Here is a 14,328-nt window from a genome sequence, read left to right on the forward strand (position 1 = left end):
ACTGTTATTTCAAAAGGAGCATATCCTCTGTAGTTCTAGTTTCTTGTAGCTCCCTATAACATTCTTCTCACAGTAGAGACGTAATGTTGTAAACGGAAATTAATACATCAGGCAGGTAAGGATCATATCTTAGATCAGAATGGGGGAAAAAAAGTATTTTTAAGCCAGATTAAAGGATTTGAAAATGAACGGTCAATGTTGAACTCCAAAAATTATGACGGAGGGATTTTAATGTTGCTGCCATGTGGTGTTTTCTCAACGGATTAATTGCACTGCACTAAACTACATAAAACTAGGACTATAGAGGATCCACTCCCTATTTCAAGACCCTCGATAAATAATAATTTTCTCAAGAGGGTATGACTCTTGGCTACTTTAACTTTGGTATCATTCCCAACTCCTGAGCCCCAAGTAATTAGTCCTTCCAGTAGGTCATTTTTTCCGAAGTGAACTTGTGATGTGTTGTGCTTGTTTTAATACCAAATTATACAAGGGTTTTGTTAACACGTGCCCTAAGGGCACAAGTTAAAAGTGCAATAAATACACCAAGAAAATTGAATTTTATACCAAAAATACCCTAAAAAGGTATTTTGTTCGTCAAATGCTTATTCCTAAAGTGTATTTATTGCACTTTAATGTGTGGCCTTAGGGCACACGTTAACAAGACCCATTATACAAATCCAACCAATACATCAAAATCACCTAGGTCTCAGTGATGCAGAAAGTAATATTTCTATCCATTTTGGATAATAATATTAAGTCAAAATAGGATCATGTTAACATGAGCCCCAAGGGCAACCGTTAAGGTGAATTAAATAAGTATTTGAGGATAATTTTTATAATAATTTTTTAGGCAATTTAAGTGGAAAAATTAGTTCCCAAGGTGATTTTAATGCAGGTGTGCCCTAAAGACAAACGTTAACAAAAACCCGTCAAAATATTCCCATAATTTAAAATAAATTGTCAGTAACAAACCCGGTATGATGGATCTCAAAGCGTACAGTTTGAATAGTTTTCCAAATGATCCATTTTTACATAACCGGATACATTTGAGATTTGATTCAGATCCACTTGCCATTGAATCGGGTCATTGGCATACTCAATCGACTCCCTAATGTGGACAAGCCCAAGAAACGTAGATCTATATGCCTCGAGATACATGACTCCCTTAGGATACACTTTTATGGGGAAGTGCAATTGTGTATCTCGAGACGTACAGATCTATGGTTCTCGAGCTTGTTGCGTCAAGGAGCCGATTAAGTCTGCCATGTGGCGAGTCATATTATCATGACTCTTTATAATAGTCGTCCTGTGCTATTGTGTAAAACGGAAAAACGGATCAGGGTAGAGTAAGGTACTGTTGAATTGACACGGGTTAACCTGATCCATTTCAAACCAGATATAATGATTGTATACAGCCGACAATATTATGAGGACAACCACCGCCACTTGTTTGGAGTATGGTGCCATGCATGCATTATCACTTAATTAGTTATTTGATGCTACCTTTGAACAAATCTGATATTGACACTCGAACTGTTTATATAACCTCTCAATGATTGAGTCTTATAATATATTATTCATTAATCTTATATTTCGTAGGTAAAATGAAAATTATAAATACAATTAACAGATATTCAAATAAATTTTTATTTTATATAAATAATTCATTTTTAATTATTATAAAATATTATTTTATATAGACTAATATTTCAAAATATGAGAACAGTAGTCTTGAATCTCAAACAATTCAATCTAATGGATGGTTTACAATGATTCTTTGTCTTGATTACCATTCTTGTTTTTCATCATTTGATTTATTTTTCTTTTTAAATAGAGATATTTACGAAAAAGTGACCAACTTTTGACAAATTTACAATTTTGGCTCACTCTTCATTTTTATTATTAAAGCGTGAACAATAACGAATTCTAAAGTTTTTAAAGTGACTATTTCGCAGTTATGTTTGTTAACACTTCTAAAGCCTGAAGTCTAGTTTTTGTTTTCTGAAATTTATAATTTAAAGTCTTATTTTAAAAAAGTTATTTTTTTATCGTTTTAAAAAAAAATTTGTTACAAACAAAATTTTTAAACATAATAGTCATTTTGACAATATTATATTTTTGTAGTTCTAATAAATTGTTAATTAAAAAACATAACATGTTATACATAATGAAATCATCTACATATTTAATTTCGATTTCTGAAACAGAAACACTAGAACAAAAAAAATACAAGTAGACATCATAGATGATAGAAATCTGAAACACCAGCGATATAAACAGATTCTACTTTACAAAAAATACAAATTTAACAAACAAAAACAAAAGGAAAAATGGATTGAGATGTGAACTAACTAATAAAAAGAAAAAGTGGAGAGATCTTGACAATACAGTTGTAGAGTAATAAGAGGTAGAAAAGAAATGAGAGACAAAAAAATTAAAAATAAGGGTTTTAAGATTTGTATAAAGAAGGGACAAGTGATAGAAATCAATGCTTTGAGAAGGTATTTTAATAAAAAATAATAATTCAGAATTCATAAGTTTTATCCAATACTCCGTCATCGTTGAACCAAAAGTTTTGAATTTTGATTCTTAAGACTGAAATCTAAAAAGAAATAAATGACAATAAAACTTCTGAAGTCTGAAATTTAAAAGTGGACTACCTCCATTCAGACTTTGGAAGTGTTACCAAACACACACTTAAAGTGACAAATTCACTTTGAACATGCGAAATAGTCACTTTTTTTTTTTTTTATTTAATTTTTTTAACAAAAATGTGATTATTCATTTTTTTATAATTAAAAATGAATAGTGAGCCGCAATCGTATATACCTCATTTTTAGCTCACGAAAAAGTAATTCACCCTTTTAAATAAATTTAAAAAATATTATATCAAAAGACTTCAATGGAACATTATCAACCATTACAGCTAAGTTTCTTTCATGATTATCAAAAAATAATATTATTTTTTATCCTTTAAAATGAAAAGATATTAATTTTATTGAAACTATTTAATGGTATTTTTATAAATATCTAAAATCTCAAGAATTATCTGGAAATAAGAGAGCCAACAAAATCTTACTTTTTGGTATAAGAGACAAAATATTAAAAAGAAAATTAAGGTATTTCTTGAAGGGATATTCTAACGTCCAGGCCTTCGTTGAGATGTTAGCATCATCCACAGCCATGCTTATTCCGTAAATATTCTTCAAAAAGTATTTTCATGGAGAGCTGCTATTGGCACCCCCAACTTTTACTTATTATACCACAATTAAAAATAAAGAAAATAAGTGATTGGTTGAGAATAAGTAAAAGATGGGGTGCCAATAGAAATTCTCTTATTTTTTCTTTGCTAGATTTCTATTTTTTGGATTTAAGATTTTATGTGATCCTAATCATAATCATAAACAACTACAGAAGTTGTTTAAACAAGTGTTATAATGTTGAGAATTGAGATTACAATTTGAGCCAAACGCTTGTAATGTTTGAAGAGTGTTTTTGAATTTTTAATTGGGATGTGAAAAATAATTTAAGAAATTTCGGTGTAATAAGAGTTGAGGTGCCAATAGCAGCTATCCTTTTTTTTTTTTTAGTTTTAATATCAAAGAAATGATTTTGTAATCAATTTTTATGGTTATTTTTCAAAAATAATTTTATTATTGGCATAGAAAGTCCTTAACAATGCCAACAAAATCTTAAAGAAAAAAAAAATTGGCACTAAAAGGGGAGGTCTTGAGTTGATTCCCAACTTAAGGGCCACCTTCAGGGATTTATCTTAGAAATTGCCAAGTGCGTGTGGGGGAGAGGACTACATATGCCCTGAAGATTAGTCAAGCTTTTATCGGATATCTTGGTATTGAAAAAAACAAAAAAAATATAAAATAATTGCTATTAGCAAACCAAAATTTACTAATGCCACACCAATACCTATGTAAATCACCAAAGAATTACATACAAATGGTGTGGCATTAGTAAAAGTTGATATGGCAATAATAACCTTCTAAAATAAACATGAATAATGCTTAAGTGATCTTAGACTTGAATCTCATATCACACTTCTTGACCTGAAAGTGTATGGAAACCATAGATTCTTTTATTCGAGATCAGAGTGAAAAATCATCTATGATTCCTATCCACTTTCACGTCAAGAAGTAGAATATGAGATTCCAACCTGAGGTCACTCTAGCACGACTCAATAAACATATAACATGTCTATTCAAGAAACCTAACAATTTTGGTAGTATATTCCATTTTTTCAAACATTATTTTTTCGATTGTTGAACCCTTAAAAAAAAAAAAGGAACGATCAACAAAATCTCAATAGAAATTGTTTTAATAAAGAAAAATTCTATGTTGACTACATTAGTCAAGTTCCTAGCTTGACTAATTCTTCTAGGAACATCAAATAAAGGGAAAATGGACTATAACCGATTACTTCGTATGTGGGATTAGCTGATTTTCCCTTAACGTGGTGTCCCCAAAAGTGTCAGTCAGGTTAGTCCTACCTCATATGCAACATAAAAAAAATAGATGTTTGAAAATATATAATTTTCAATACCAAACCTTTCTTCCAAATCAAAGTCAGTTCTTGACTGATTTGATTTCAACGTTGAAATATTTGAACTAGTTTTATTTTAAAACATGATTTAGATGGGAAGTGTGAAACCGATTTTATGTTGAAAAGTAAACTCACGTGAGATGAGAAAAAAAAACAGGGAGATTTTATTTAAAAAACTCCCTTACTTAATCAAATTTGTACAGAGCAAACCTTACCTTATGAATCATGCTATCATGACTAACTTAGTAAACTCTAAAATCTTACTAAGGGTCTTTGGGCTCACATGAATTATCAAACTAGCAATCCAACAACACACACTTCTAGGTTTCATAGAAAATCTCAGATTAAGCCGACGAAATTCAAAAAGTAAAACCCTTTTTAAGCTTGATTGTAGGTATTGAAATGGATGACTACTGAACTCCCAAATTTAAAATCAAAATTTACAGTGAAAAAAAAAAAAAATATATATATATATATATATATATATATATATATATATATGGGAAATGTTCAGCACCCTAAGTTTTACCACACACTTTAACAAACGTTTTTTGTCCTACATGGGTTAGAAGTTTTGGAATGAGCTGATTTTTGGTGAGGATGATCTCTATGATTAGAAGATCATCCTCCCCAAAAATCAGCCCATTCCGAAATGTTTAGCCCCATGTTTACACGTTGGAAAATCGTGGACCGTCCATTTTTTGTAAATCAATTTTGATGGGGTTATAAGTTTTGGAATGAGCTGATTTTTGGTGAGGATGATCTCCTCACCATAGAGATCATCCTCACCAAAATCAGCTCATTCCGAAACTTCTAACCCATGTAAGACAAAACGCATTTGTTAAAGTGTGGTAAAACTTAGGGTGCCGAACGGGACCCTATATATATATATATATTATATTTCTTTTTTTTAATTCTTAAAATTTTATCCTTTATAACTGTCTGACATTAGATCATGTCTTTGGATGCTATAAATTGAATCAATAAGAATCCACTCCAAGGTATGTTAAGTATACTGATTAAAAAAAAAAAAAAAGGTATGTTAAGTAGCAAGTGAACGACATAAATTTAAATTTTATGACGTGGATACCACTCCAAGGTTTGCTCGATAACAACCTTAATAAATTGAGGTTTAGTGGGTAACTAATTTCATAAAGTAAGGTTCTCTTGGAGTTCTGAGAACTTCAAGGGAGATTTTGTAATAAAAATGCAATAGTTGGGCCTGCCGACTAAATCTCAAAAAATTAAAAGAAAAGTGTGGGCCCTCAAAGCTACCAAAGACTTATTTGAGAATTGAGATAGCTCTGGCCTCTTCAAAACCATAGCCTACCTTCATTGACCAATGTTTAAAAAAAAAAAACATGATCTCATCAATATTGAGACGTAAGCCTATTTTTACTTTGATATTTTTTAGAAGGTGTAAATACCTTTATTCCTCTCCTTATCTTTCCCACGAAGGGATTCGACTTTTTGTATGATACTAAGGGTATATTTGTTACGATTTTTTGTTTGGCAATTTTTTGGATTTTGAGTCGAAAAAGTCAAAAAAGCACGTTTGTTGATAACAATTTATGTTTCGTTAGTTTTTGCCGAAAGCCCAAAATAGTATTTTTTGAGAAGTCTTGCTGTACTATTTTCATGCGAGAGGCCCTGATAGAAGCCAACATAAAAAAACGTATTGGGGTAAAATGACGATTTCACCCATCATTCTTCTTAACTCATCAATTAAATAACAAAATCAATTCAACCCCTCAACTACTTTTTCATTAATTTTTACGATAAACAAGATTCTCTTGGAAGTAGTTTTTTGGATTCTAAACTTCTACTTCTCCTAAACACAAAATCCTAAAGTAAAAAAACTAGAATCCATAACAAACAGACCCCAAACTAAGTATTTATTAGACTGGGTCTTTCAGGTCAATTGACACAAGTATCTTTACTCGCTTGATGTTGTAGCTCTTGAATCCATTGATTGAGTTAACAGTCACTATCATCAACTCCAACACTGACTCACCATCGTCGTAACCATTATCTAGCTCCATCCATCATGCTCATAATCATCCCATTGTCATTGTAAGAGATGTTAATAGATCAGACCAAACTCATAATCAAATCCAAAAATTGTGAGGTAGTGTGTAAAATATATTATGTCATTAAATATATACATACAATCCCATTAGATTGTATTCACATTCATTTTGGTTCATAGTATTGACATCCGACAAAAATCCTATTTGACAAGGATCCAATACTATTTTTATCAAATACGATCCTTATCTTTGATCCTAGATCCGCCTTAATTCAAAATGCTCCCAATTTATTAACAATCCTAATCAATAATTATGGTTGCATGGGGAGTCATTTACATCTAGATTTACAAAAGAGCCATGATAATCTGACTATCCCACATGGTATACTCAATCGATTATCTAACATGACAAATTCGGGAATCGTAGATATGTACTCTTCAGGATACATAGATCTCCTGAGATACACTTTTTATGGGGAAGTGCAGTTGTGTTTCCTGAGGATTGCAGATCTATGGTATCCAAACTTATTACGTCACGATAGTCGATCGAGTTTGCCATGTGAGGTAGTCAGATTATCACGATTATTTACAAAATTATCCATGCATCAACATTGATACTTATAAAAATACATTTAAATAATGTTTTTCATCTTTTGCATCACGTGCATAGCACGTATCCCTTACCCCTCGCTTTTCTTTCTCCTTTTTTTTCTTTTCTTTGCTTTTATTTCCTTTTTTGTGCCATATGAATGAAAGCAAATTCATATTCATCTTCTTGGAGTTTTGTGATACCCGTGCAGCATTTTAATCCAACAATATTCACCTTCTTCACGCCACGTGGCTTTCTCTTTGGCCCACTAATACCAAACACCAATCCATGATTTTCTCACCTACTGATCCCTCCATCAACGTTACGACTTTCGTACAACGCAGACTCACCTAATCGATTCTCCTCTCTACTCCACATTTTAGTAAACTGCTGTTGGGAGGATGAGTTTCGCTTAGAAATGGACATTTCGAAGCAGACAGACTCACAGAGCAGACACTATTATTTCCTGAAACTCATATAAATCTTCTTCAGAAAGCGAAGCACGGAGCTTCAAACTCGCACGCGTGGCAGAGAAAAACTAGGGTTTCCTTCTTGTATTTTTCTTCTCGACCTTTACCTAAGGTGATGAATCTTCACCGCTTTTTTCACTCTTCGATTTCATCGTTGTTTTGTGGTTCTAATTCGTCTTCACAGGCAGATAATCCACCATTTTTTTTTTGGATTATTTTGACTCTCTTAATCTCTCAAATTCTTAGCGTTTTCATTTGCGGGTTTTTCGAAAGAGCTTCGTATCTGGTAATTTATTTTCTTTGTTTTTGGTTTGTGTTCTATTTTAAAGTTAGGATTTTGGTTTGAATTTGAAAATCTGAGGTTGTGTGAACAATGATTTGAGTAAGGTTTATTTATTAGGGTTTTGTTGGATTTTTTTAATATTGATAATTGCGAGAATCGCGATCGTTATAAACTGTTATCAGTTTGGCTCAATCGCAATGTACCAACAGTTTCTGTGAATTCAAGCAAAAAAAATGCCTGATTTGATCACCTAATTTACTAAATTGGTTCTCGATTCGTAGGATGTTTTAGGTAAATTAGGCAACATTGATCTTGACTGCTAAACAAATTGATTATGAAGCTTATTGGTGAATAAGTTCGTTTTTGATTGAGTTTTGCAAGTTAGGTCCTGCGTGGAAGCTTTGAAAACAACTTATCCTTGGAAAAACTTCCCTTAAAAAAAAAAGTTCCGCTGTTTTCAAACTTGTCCGAAATCATCCCAAAGCAGTAGAAATTTATTGCAAAAAACAATTTGAGGGAAAATTTTCAAAAGAAGAAATTTCAAAGGTCCTTAAATTTTTTTTGAGACACAAAAAAAACTATTTAAATAGGTTTGAGAAATTGTTGAACCTGTTTGTTGTTTCTATAATCCAGTAACCGTTGGATTGGGTATTTAAGTTGATTTCCAGTTCGTCGCTCCGTTTTTATGGCTTTTGTTATGTTAATTTTATATAGGGAACATAGCATATCATGAGGATGAGATTTGCTACAAAGAATTATATACATAATGTGGTCATTCCAGACTGTATATTTGGTGCAATCGTTCCATTATCCATATTATTTGTATACCCTACCCTATGTAGCACTTATTGCATTTTGTCCCATATGAGCATCGGGCATTAAACATTTTAATTTATTCTAAACTTTAAGATAAAAAAGAAAGAAAACAAGATTTTTTTTCCATGGGGGTCTGAGACTTGCCATGGAGATGTTGAGGTGGTGAAAAAACATGGATCCTTCTGGTTTGCCACCTCAGCATGATAAATTGATTAACTAAACCTTAACTCAAGCTATTTGGGGTTGGCTACATAAATGCTGTGCCGCCATTTCACTATTTCCATGGGCCACATACTTTGTTAGTGACTTTGTATCTTTTCTTATTTCCTCAATCCATATTATTTCTCTACATCAGCTGCCAGGTGTTGGGAGAAAAATAAAAATAAAAAAAACCTTGCCGCTCCACTTAAAAGGTTTGGGGTGTTGCTCCAGAAAACTCCTTCCTCATTTTATATTTTCTGCTATGTGCATTTATTGTAGTTTTCTCATTATTGAAATCTAACTAATAACGATATTAGTTGTGGAAGTATTTTAATGATATTGGTAACTGCAACAAACTAAATTGTCTAGCTTTTATGTAAGACAAAATGTAAATGGATTAGCATTTATCAATTTTTTTTTTGATTAGTATCACTTTTGGATGTGATTTTATAACAATATGACAATGTTATAGCAGTGTCAGTTGTGACCATTAAGTTGTGTTAATAAATCATCGTTATCTTGTACATCTTATCCATATAACGGCCCTAAATATAATTGTCATTACAAATCATTAGCTCTGCTCAGAGGCCGCCATCTTGCTATTTTAGAATTGCCTTTTCTCTTTAAATGCATTTCCAATAACATTTCATCATTTATTCTCAAGTAATATATATATATATATATATAGTGATAGTAATTGATATTAAGAATAAATTGTCGGAAAGAGCAAAGAATTAGAATAAAGTTCTGTTGTAACGTCCATTATAATGGTGAGTTATGATTAAGGTCCACAACTGCTACTCAATTATTTTGTTATTTGAAAATTGAAACCTTTCCTTTGGGCTCTTTCTAGTTCCTCCCACTTCTTTGGACGTTCTGTCGATCATGCAGTTGTCAAGCCTAAAATAGCTCTAATTGTTCTCGGATTAATTGACACTATAGTATCATCTTAGTTGTAAAATTAAACATTAAGTATACTTACGTTGCCATCAACTTATTCTTTGAGAAACCTGATCTGATGTTATTTTCTTAGGTGGTCAGCTCTACTAATTTGGATTCTTGACTCTAAACCTGTGAGGGTGGTGGATTCATATGAGCCTGAAAAATTAGTCAATATATTGAACACATTACTTCTTGAGAGGGAGTTGATTTATTGCAATGTAATATAGGTTACTGGCTGCCTGGATTTTCAGAAACCAAAATTGGTCTTAGTATGGCTCCAGGAAGTAGTATTTATAAGGAGATTCCTGAATCTCAGTCAACAGATATGGAATTATGTACTGCCAATGATCAACTGGAGAATTTCCAGCCTAGTAAGATTTCCAATACTTGCGGCCTTAAAGGAGGAATATCATCTACGAATGGTGTGCACGAGCTTCTTGAGTGCCCCATTTGCACCAAGTTAATGTACCCTCCCATACATCAGGTCTTTCTCCTCTCTTCTAGGCCAATATTCAATTCCGTCTCTTTGTTAAAATGGAATGTGACATTGTTTCCTATTAAGTTGGTTCTCTTATTAAATAAAGTTTGCTAGACGTGGATGAGTTGTGCACCCTCCCGATTCCCCCCGTTTTCAATTAATTAATTTTTTAAGATAGATTCTATTGCCACACTAACTTTTGCCAACACCATCCCAATTCATATGTATATCACCAAAGAATTAGCACACTTATTGGGGTGGTATTAGTAAAATTCGGTGTGGCAGTAGAAGCTCTCTTTTAAAACCATGTTATATGTAAGCGTTATGTTTAGTCAACCCACATTTTTGGGATGGGGCATTGATGATGTAAGATTAATGTTTATTTTTATTTTTATTCTACCTCATTTATTTGCTCGCATTGTTGCCATTTGTAGTGCCCCAACGGTCACACACTCTGCTCAGCTTGCAGACTTAGAGTACATAACCACTGCCCTACTTGTCGCTATGAATTGGGGAACATTAGATGCCTTGCTCTTGAGAAAGTGGCGGAGTCACTTGAACTCCCATGTCGACATCAGGATCTTGGATGCCCCGATGTGTTTCCGTATTACTGCAAATTGAAACATGAACAGCTGTGCAGATTCAGGCCCTATAATTGCCCCTATGCTGGTTCGGAGTGCCTGATCACTGGTGATATTCCTGCGCTTGTTTCTCACCTGAAAAATGATCACAAGGTGGACATGCATGATGGGTGCACTTTCAACCATCGATACGTCAAATCCAATCCACAAGAGGTTGAGAATGCTACATGGATGCTCACTGTGAGTCTTTTTTTCCCCAATATTCTAGTTGGTTGAGGTTAGCAGACATGTTAGTCAATGATATATGGGTGGCCGGTTTTGAATTTTTTATTTATTTTTCTGTTGAAGTGTAATATTTATTAATAAAAAATGAAAACTGATGATTGAGGTGACCATCATGATACAGAAAGTACACTAAATTAGCCGTTTGGATGCCCTTGAACTCTTCAAAAAACTTGACCCAAAAAAGAAAAAGGAAAAACTCCCAAAATGGTAAAATTAGTTCCTGAACCAATTATCCTCCCTTCTAAAACTCAGTTGTTCCTCTTCTTCCAAAGATCCCAACAAATCACAAAGGAAAGTAGGGCTCAGACCCATAGCTCAGTTGGTTTGACACATTGCAAAACAACTTTGAGGTTGTGGGTTCAAGTCCAGCTTACCCATAAAAAAAAGAAAAAAGAAAAAAGAAAAAAAAAACAAACAAACACAAAGGATAGTAAATACCAACTCGCTCTTGAAAGGCTCAACATTGCCAACTCTCTCAAAGCAATTGAACTAAGGGAGGGAAACATCCAGAGTTATCAAATGACTGTGAAACAATATCACAATGATTAGTCACTCTGAAATGTTCAAATTGGAAATGTTGGAGTTACTTGTAATAGTGACAATACCCACTTGAAGTTCTGCAATTTTTTTTAAATCCAAAAGTCAAAGGCATATCAAATAGAAATTGTACCAACTCAACAGAAAAAAGTATGTTTTGATTAGCTGACTATGCATGTATCTTTTCCTTGGTCCTAACTCCTAACACTCTCTTTGACTAGTTCTTTTTGTTATATCTTTCTGATTCTTTGGTTGCTTAGTAAAATTCCTTTTTATTGTTAAAGGCAAATTCTTAAAATATTTTCTGAGTGTCCTGGATCATTTGGAACTTGCAATTAATCGCACAGAATTTATAATGATCTATTTGATGCAGGAAATTGTAGGTACCTTTTGGCTTTTCTCTTTTATTATTAAATTCTGGATTTTTGTGTGAGAGGGTTTTGATGTGTCTTATTCATGTGTCAGGCACACACCGACCCTCGTACTCAGATGAATCTTAATTTATCAAATATTTTGCTTAAGCTATTATGTATATACTTGTTTACATGATCGTTATTTATATTAACTTAACTAAATACATATATTATTTTTTTACTTCTTCATTTTCTTGTGTTTTATGTATTTTATGTATTCTATATTTAATATGAACAAAATAGCAGGTGCCACCTCAGTGAGATGGTAAAGTCTGTCTGTGGTATATATCACAGGCCTAGGATAGAAAGCCCATTTTCATACTTACACCTATCAAATAAAATAAGTTTCAATCTGAAAAAAAATATTTTAGTAGTATATCTTCTTATTACAAAACTATCAAGTAGAAAATTATCTCGAATTATACACTAAATAAACTTTATGGTCGTTTCGGTGTATCAACTTTGCTGGGTTGGTATGCCTGGAACTTCGCATATGCATCTGACACAAACACTTGTTTCCATTTCTAATTTACATCTATATGCTAAAAGACCACCGTGGGCCCCACTCCCTTTACCTCCCTTATAAATAGGGGCTGGGATTTAATCTCGCTACGAATTTCGAGGACAACTTTTAATTTTATTGTCTTTCTTCTTTTATTATTGCCTTTCCTCTTCTACGTCCCTTTCCTAGAATTCCCCTCCAACTTTATTGCATTTCCACTTTTCCCCTTTTTTTTTCAATAACCTCCAACTTTATTGTCTTTCCTCTACTACTTCTTTTCCAGTAATGCCCCTTCAAATTTATTGCTTTTCCAATCCTAACCCATTAATCCTAGCACGGGCAAACTCTCGTTTATTATTCTTGAAATTAATACATCAGATCCAAAGTGCAGTTTCTGTTGGAAAGTCAGATCTCATTCATTGGCTTCTAAATGTGCTATTAATGCAGACTAATCTTTTCTTATTTAAAGTAACTGATGATCCTAAATCGTTCCTTAGAAAATTTGCTTTGTTAGATCTTGGTGTTTAGTAGAACTTCTAAACACCAAAGATGTTGATTCCAACTTCCAAGGACTAGTCTCTGGTTAGTAGTGGACATGTGACTTGGGTGGCAAGTGCCACAAGTGTCAGGCATGCGCCTCCAAAAATTTCAGACATAGGGGCATTTTAGTATGCAGTATACATAACTCAAAACAAATTTTAGAAATTGAAAATCAAAATTGGCATGGTTGGAAAAAATACCAACTTAATTTTATACCAAAATTAAATAAATAAATGAAACTAAAATATGGACTACTTATGAAATAATATGCCATCCATTTCAAGGGTGTAAAAAAATTCCAACTTAATTCCCCCCTCCCCCCTTTTTTTACGTTGTTTTTTGAACAAAAATGACCTTTTTACCTTTATGCGGGTTTGGGTCTGGCACTGTAAGCCTAAAGCTCAACATGGACGGAGTTTTATTTCATTTGCAGTTGTAATATTGGTTTATTTTTTCTACAGGTTTTTAATTGTTTTGGACAACATTTTTGTCTCCACTTCGAGGCCTTCCTGTTGGGAGTGGCTCCAGTTTATATGGCATTCTTGAGATTCATGGGAGACGATAATGAGGCAAAAAACTTCACCTACAGTCTTGAAGTGGGTGGGAATGGTCGGAAGCTAACATGGCAGGGTGTGCCAAGAAGCATTCGGGACAGCCACAGAAAGGTTCGGGACAGTTATGATGGGTTAGTCATCCATCGCAACATGGCACTCTTCTTCTCTGGTGGAAACAGGCAGGAACTGAAGCTACGAGTGACCGGTCGTATATGGAAAGAACAATGATGGGGTGAAATGATCCCATCGACCCAATCCCCAAGGTCTTCATTCCTTCGTTGTTAATTTATTTGTGCATAAAGTTAATCCAAGAACAAAAATTGGTATCCTATATGTTGCTTGCTTCGAACAAAAATTGCCCGTGAATTAATGGATTTATGTATCTGATAGTCTTCGACAGTAACCCAATTGAAGTGAGTGATTTTTAAACATGTCGAGCTATTTGAGTACTTGATGATTGGTTGATGACAGGTGTTGATGAGGCTGAAAGTGAAACTGTTTGGAAACCTTTTCCATGGGAATTGCTGAAGTCCATATAATGGTTGTTTAG

At 33.2% G+C, this 14,328-nt stretch overlaps 1 protein-coding gene across 4 annotated transcripts; it reads left to right on the top strand.

Annotated features, from left to right (window-relative positions):
- The first annotated feature begins 7,434 nt into the window (after positions 1-7,434).
- LOC147391667 (E3 ubiquitin-protein ligase SINAT2-like) lies at positions 7,435-14,209 on the top strand. 4 transcript variants are annotated; one of them, XM_086458296.1, is made up of 4 exons: positions 7,435-7,758; positions 10,116-10,372; positions 10,801-11,187; positions 13,686-14,209. In XM_086458296.1, the coding sequence occupies exons 2-4, from the start codon at positions 10,160-10,162 to the stop codon at positions 14,004-14,006; spliced, it is 921 nt and encodes a 306-aa protein (XP_086314422.1). In that variant the 5' UTR covers positions 7,435-7,758; positions 10,116-10,159; the 3' UTR covers positions 14,007-14,209. The 4 variants fall into 4 exon arrangements, with proteins under 4 accessions (XP_086314422.1, XP_086314419.1, XP_086314421.1 ...); XM_086458293.1 differs by having other exon boundaries at positions 7,439-7,758; positions 9,980-10,372; XM_086458295.1 differs by having other exon boundaries at positions 7,439-7,758; positions 9,988-10,372.
- The last annotated feature ends 119 nt before the right edge of the window (positions 14,210-14,328 follow it).

This window comes from Akebia trifoliata, chromosome 11 (assembly GCF_017979445.1).
Source record: "Akebia trifoliata isolate Shusen 1 chromosome 11, ASM1797944v1, whole genome shotgun sequence".
Lineage (NCBI taxonomy): Eukaryota > Viridiplantae > Streptophyta > Magnoliopsida > Ranunculales > Lardizabalaceae > Akebia > Akebia trifoliata.

Coding starts and splice junctions, on each gene's coding strand:
- LOC147391667 (XM_086458296.1), top strand. CDS start 10,160: ATGGCTCCAGGAAGTAGTATTTATAAGGAGATTCCTGAATCTCAGTCA. Junction 10,373..10,800: donor TGTACCCTCCCATACATCAG/GTCTTTCTCCTC, acceptor TGCCATTTGTAG/TGCCCCAACGGTCACACACT. Junction 11,188..13,685: donor ATGCTACATGGATGCTCACT/GTGAGTCTTTTT, acceptor TTTTTTCTACAG/GTTTTTAATTGTTTTGGACA.